The 6,236-nt window shown below is 41.9% G+C and overlaps 1 protein-coding gene across 1 annotated transcript; it reads right to left on the reverse strand.

Annotated features, from left to right (window-relative positions):
• Positions 1 to 1,121: 1,121 nt before the first annotated feature.
• On the reverse strand, positions 1,122 to 5,985 carry SSBP1 (single-stranded DNA binding protein 1, mitochondrial). The gene is made up of 7 exons (XM_009707272.1): positions 5,871 to 5,985; positions 5,363 to 5,385; positions 4,740 to 4,800; positions 3,636 to 3,776; positions 2,905 to 2,992; positions 2,610 to 2,698; positions 1,122 to 1,288 (listed from the first exon to the last, which is right to left on the reverse strand). Exons 1-7 carry the CDS (start codon positions 5,983 to 5,985, stop codon positions 1,242 to 1,244), a joined length of 564 nt encoding a protein of 187 aa, XP_009705574.1. The 3' UTR covers positions 1,122 to 1,241.
• Positions 5,986 to 6,236: the final 251 nt, after the last annotated feature.

Below are 6,236 nucleotides of genomic sequence, written 5' to 3' on the forward strand. Positions count from 1 at the left end.
GTAGCTAAGCATTTCCAGTACATCTAACACCTCAGTATGCCAGTGACGGGGCTAGGATACAAGTTAAAGCATTAACTTCAACCAGAAATGCTGAACTGAAAGAACTGAAGTTTTTGGTAGTACTGACAATGCTCACAGAGAGAAGCATAAACAAGATCATCCTTCTGTAGGGGGAAGAGCTGCGAAACCTGTAAATAAGTATGCTCTGTACTGGGCTCAGAGAGGGATGAGATACAAAATCCCACCAGCTTTGAAAGCAGGAAAATGTCACCTCTAACGTTTTTCTTTCCCTGTTCACATCATGCTGTATTACAGTGGGAATTTCACTTCTCCATGTAGTAGAATGAAACACCTTTTAGTTGTACAATTTTTTACTAACAATACTAATAATTCTCAGTCATTCTAACAACAAAACAACATTAAAGCAAAATAAATGCCACTCCCACATTAACTGAGAATCCTGGACCAGGAATGTTTTTCACCCACAATTGCAGGCCCCTCAAAAGGAACAGCGAATGCAGTCACTCCTCCAGCTCCTCCTGATGGCGAACGACAGGCATAGAACCCGAAAAAGGTACTAGGATGAGAATATTGATGTCATCAGAGTCATCATAAGTCAAATGTCAAAACAATGAAGACCTAAGCACATGACCAAAACAGGGTTTAGTGGAAGACAATGCCTGATTTGATCAAATGCTATGATCAGTGGAGGGACAGACACAAACGCACAGGCGGCCTTCTCTGGGTCCGTGACAGAGAAACTTCAAGCTGAGCACCAGTTGAGACCAATGGCTCTGCTTTAAACTTATTGTCCAATTGATTTAGTTAAGGAAAAATGGCGAATGGCACCTATAGAACAGAGGAGTGATGTTAACAGTGACAGGGGATTAGGCTGTCAGGCCCCGTAAAACAGAAAAGAGATTAAGGCAGCCAAGGATATAAGGTTTGAAAATGGCAAAGATGCAAAGGATGACTTCCATTTATATATTCATCAGCTCAAGAATTAATACAGCTGCCTGGGTTACCTTTTCTCTTAAGAACGAACACAAAAGAAAGAAATCCAAACGATGAACAGAGAGAAAGCACACAGGAAAAGAAAACAAAACAAACACAGATACCCATTAGGTATCAAACACTTTATTTATTTTTTAAAGAAACTACAGCAATACACATGATTACAGAATTATGAACCACTGTAAAACAAAAGGAATGAAATGGCCTGGGTCGAAGCACTAATGACCTCACACCTTTTCTTTCATACCACCATCACTCAGAAAAATCACATTATCTGAAAAGAAATAAAGAAAATTTAATCTTCAGGATTGTTTTGCCCTGTTGCAAGCCTGCACACCCACAAAGACAACCTATTTGCGTTAAAATAAGCTGCAAATATGTATATTTTGGAACAGAATAGTTCACAAAATAAAACACTGTTCAACACAGGGTTCTTGCTCTATCTCACCAGAAAGCTGACAATTCAAAGCGACCATATACACTATGAAACAAGTGTGCTAAATCTGATGAAAAACTGCTGAACAAAGACACCAGAAACATTTTAAAATAATGGTTTAATTCTTTGACTACGATCTCTCAGTTACAGCTTATTTCCTTTCTGTTTTGTCATTTTCAGTATGCACTACCATGTCATCAGCCTATGGGACTATAGGAAGCTCATTTATCATCAAGCCTCAGTAATTTCTAAAGCATCTTGAGACTGAGGATGTTGAACATGAGGAAGAAAACATTAGGGAAAATACGAATTAAAAATAGAGACTTCTCCCCTCCAGCTATTTATAAACAGCAACTTACAGTATTGCTAGCTGCACTGTTCATGTGAAAGTTTGATTACTATTGTTTTAAAGAGGCTGCACAACAGAAACATCTAGAATTGTGGTTGATTTTTTTTTCCTTCTCCTCTGGCCCTGTTTTTTTAGATATACTTGTGTATCAGAAATGTTAGCTCTACTCCCAAATTATTTTAGCCCTCCCTCAAAAGCCACAAGACAGTGGTGCTACCCACAGTAAAGATGTAGGATGCTCACGCTATTTAAAGGCTCAAGGAAAAAGCTGAGTTTCCCAGTTCTCTTCTTCACTGTGTCCACCCAAGGGACAAGTCTACTCCCTATCCATTCTGTGCTCTTCTTACCACTACAGGTTACCAGGCTGAAGTCTTTCTAAATTCTCCATCAAGTCATCCCCACATAAAACAACTTTCACAGAGGTCCTTAAAGCTGGTGAAGCCTCCAGGCTTAAACAGGAAGAAAAAATTCTCAGCCAAATCGAGACAAAGCTACTAAACAAACTTTGCCTAGAAAAGGAATCTGCCTGACCTGCAGTACTACATACCAGTGTTCTTAAAGCACACAGTATCTACCTCCTGCACCAACTGCTTTGTGTGAGCAAATGATGCAACAGTTTGCAACTATATGCGTTCATTTTCTGTCTTCACAAGCAGTGCCAGAGGACATCTAGTGGTACAGCCTATTCATTTTCTCAAATTCCTAAGTGTGGATATGGAGGATGAAGACAAACCAAGCTCTATTTCAAAGGTCCTCCACCACCTCTCCATTTTAAAAGGACAAGGTAGGCCTTTGTATGTTGTTCCTTACCTGCTATAATTGTTGTGGCCTGCCGCCTCACATTGTTTTTATCTGTATATTCACCATAGTCCAGCTTCCCTTCAACATAGAGTCGAGCACTGAAAAAAATTAAGAATTTGGTTCTGGTCAGAGAACTGTACTGCTGTTTTCCCCTCTATATCTGATTTTGCATCAGTTGTTTGTAGCAGGTCTGCTAACTTATTTTATGGCACTTCTATCTTAGCATAGCTCCTAGTCACCATAATTATTACAACAGTCGATTATTAAGGCATTAAATCCTCAACAACATTTGTTATTCACTTACCCCTTCTTCACATACTGATATGTAACATCCCTGAGGCCCGGTCTGAAGACAGAGATCCTGTGCCATGTCGTCTTCTGACTGATATCACCTAAGTTACATAAAAATAACAAAGTTGGCTGCCATATCCTCTTTTTGATGCAAGCCTCAGAAATTAGTTGCAACATGCTGGTGTTCTCAAGTTATGAAAAGTGATTTGAAAATGGAAGTATACTAAGCACTCATCTCCCACTCATCTGTGTCCAAATGAAAGTATCATGCAGAAGCACAGTTCAAACCAAGAGATCAGTTTTCCTGGAAGCCAGTACTCATACTAGAATTTTCTTTCCCCTCACACACACTGCACTGAATGAAAGTTTGAGAAAAATAGACATCTGGAGCTGCAGACTGATGGAAGAATCAAAGGAAAAATGTATCTTTTTTTTTTTTTTCTCTTGGAATACAAATAAGAGTATGGAACCTGCTACACCTCTGGAAACCCCAACAGTGAAAAACTACCGACTCAATGCTCTTTCCTCTTCTCCAGAGGAAGGCTGACATGCAGATCTCTATTCAGTACATGCTGCTGGGGATCAGTAAGAGACACACAAATGCACCAGCACCTCTGCTGACATCAAAGGAATTTCCCTGAGCCCGAGGTTTACAGGGCAGCCTGAAGAGAAAGCATGGTGCTACTGAATATGCAAACATGACCTCAGAACACAGCAGAAGTATGTTGCTCATTGCAGACTCACCTCCCTGGGTTGCCTCACTTTCCCCTGTTCGCCACATCTCATTGGTTGCAAGAGAAAATATAGTAACAGGATTTTTTCCATCCACTTGCCTCATGATAGGGTCCTGTCCAACCCGACCAAGTAACTGAACACGATTCATGGCTGAAATGCAAGAGAGTAAATACATATACAGGTGAATTACAATGCTTCTGATCACGGCAATCATAAGTCAGCAGCTTTTGTCAAGGGCCAGAACAATGACCTTCTGCACCTCCTAACCATTTTGCAAGGTCTTGTGACTTTTGGCTTATTCAGGACCAGGACCTGCAGATGGTCGACTATGCCTTCACTATCATTATCAATGCTGAATAAGCACATTTAGAAAGCTAAAGGTTCTTTATTCTTTCTGTTCCTTTGTCATCTTTTTCACAGACACATCCATATGTCACTTGAAACTATTTTGCCTTCACTTGTCTTGACTTTTTTTTTCATTATGATAAAACCATAGCATTACATTGTTTTGTCCTTAAAACAATACCTTTAAAACAACGAAGTTGCATTATTACCCCATCCTCTGAATTAGAGGGTCACTAGTTTTTACATAGGTGCCAGGACTAGGTGGACACAATTTATTCCTTCTCCTTGTTCAAGCACAACTGGAGGAGGTCAGGGAAGCAGCACTCTTGCACAATGAGCATGTGAACTGAATGGTAAAGTCTGAAGCAAACACCCAGAGCAAATCATGCTGGGGCAGCAGCACCCAAAAAGTTCCCCAGGCACACGGGAGTCTGAGAAACAAGCACATGAGACACCTAAAGGCAGGTATTAGAAAACCTAACTGCATACCCAATTCGCTGCCACTGATAAAGCACGACTACCTGCCTTTTACAGGTTGTACTCCATGTCAAGGCTTTTCTCTTTTCCCCTTAAGGGCTGCTTGACTTGACAAAGACCAGACAGGAATCTACTTAAAAGTCTGTTTGTTTGAAACAACACATAAGAACGTTGTTAGTTACTTAGTTACTGCATCCTATCTGTTTCTCTCCCAGCATACTGCAGCCATTCTAAAACTGAGATAAAAGCCACAAAGAGTAACAGCTAAGTTTCATCTCAGGAGCTACTTACATCTTTCAAGTACGAGTGAGCCAACTGTATCAGACTCATGTCTTACAAACTGGCGAAGCACCTAAAGGAACAGACAGATATTAGTTTCCAAGACACAAAGTATGAACAGTATCCACATGCTTTTATACCTCATTTTCTGAACACTTACAGAGGTTTTGCAAGTACATTCTTTTCCAGTGACTTATGGGGGGACTGCAGGAAGAAATCTATTCAGCTAAATGAAGCCAATAGAATTATTCAAACAATATCTGGTTAAACTGAGGTTAAAAAGCTGCCTAGGAAAAAAGCATGGCCCAAAGGTACATCTCCAGCAATTACTTTTGGCATATGCAGTAACTACTGTTTTTTGGTAATACATAATAGGAAGGGGAGCGGTTTGAAGCAGAAGGGTAGTTTGGTTGGTTGGGCTTCAGTTTTTGGAAACAAACACAGTTTTGATAGCTTCATCAACTTTCTGCCTCACTTTGGAGGCTAACAAGATGTGCCCAAAATGTAAATCTATCCACTGCTATAAGCAGCATGATGTGCTGATAACCCCTCGTTCCCAAGGAAACAGCAAATCAAGGCCACAAAAAACAGAATGCTGCAGCTAAACACAAGTGAGAAAAAGAAAAGGAACTGACTTGATTCTGGCAAATATCATGACCTAGAAGAAAGGTGGAGAGAAGAAAAGCCCCACGAACACCTCTGCAAGAGACCCATGCACAGGAGCTGGAAGAAAAGCTCATCTCCTATAACAAGTGGTTGCAAAACTCGATGGAAGGCGAGACTGACAGTCCTGTGCTGAACAGAGAAAATACAACTTGCAAAACAAAAGTTCTTTAGTATGTCTGTATGGTTCATTGATGTATATGTAAATCATCTAAGACTCATTCCGTGCACAAACCAGATCTTTTAATACATCATTTTTTCAGCAGTTGAACGACTAAACTCCAGCATTTGTATTTATGTAGAGTACGAGCGCAAACAGAACTTCCCTATTTTCTTCACGAGCAGTACCACATATTTTTTGAGAAATGACAGAAGTAACACCTGTGACCTGAGAGGCCCACGGGAGAGCCCACACTTTTTTCCTAACGGCAGATTCAGTGCTGCGGTAGAGGCACCAGCAGCTATGGCTCGTTCACGTACGAAAAGTCGTTCGCAGGCAGCGCTGCCGAGGCTCTGCGAACGCCCGGTCCGGCAGCAGAGCAACCCACGCTGCAGAGGTGAGCGGCTTCCCTACCGGGAAGCGCGGGTTCAGCATCCTCGGTTATTCCCGTACCTCGCACGTTATAACGCTGCAACTGGGGACGGCAGTAAAAACCCGCTTCCGCGATGAGAAAGTTATTATAAACCCCGTGGCGGGCTAAGGGGCAGGAGCTGCTTCTCCTCGTCGCCACCACCCCCTTCCCGGGGCGGAAGGGCTTTCAGCAGCCCACCCACACACACATCCCCCGAGAGACTGGCACCGCGCTGCGGCGGTGCGGGCACCCCGGGGACGTGAAGTCAGGGCCA

The sequence above is a fragment of the Cariama cristata genome, unplaced genomic scaffold (genome assembly GCF_000690535.1).
Source record: "Cariama cristata isolate BGI_N322 unplaced genomic scaffold, ASM69053v1 scaffold41529, whole genome shotgun sequence".
NCBI classification, from domain to species: Eukaryota; Metazoa; Chordata; class Aves; order Cariamiformes; family Cariamidae; genus Cariama; species Cariama cristata.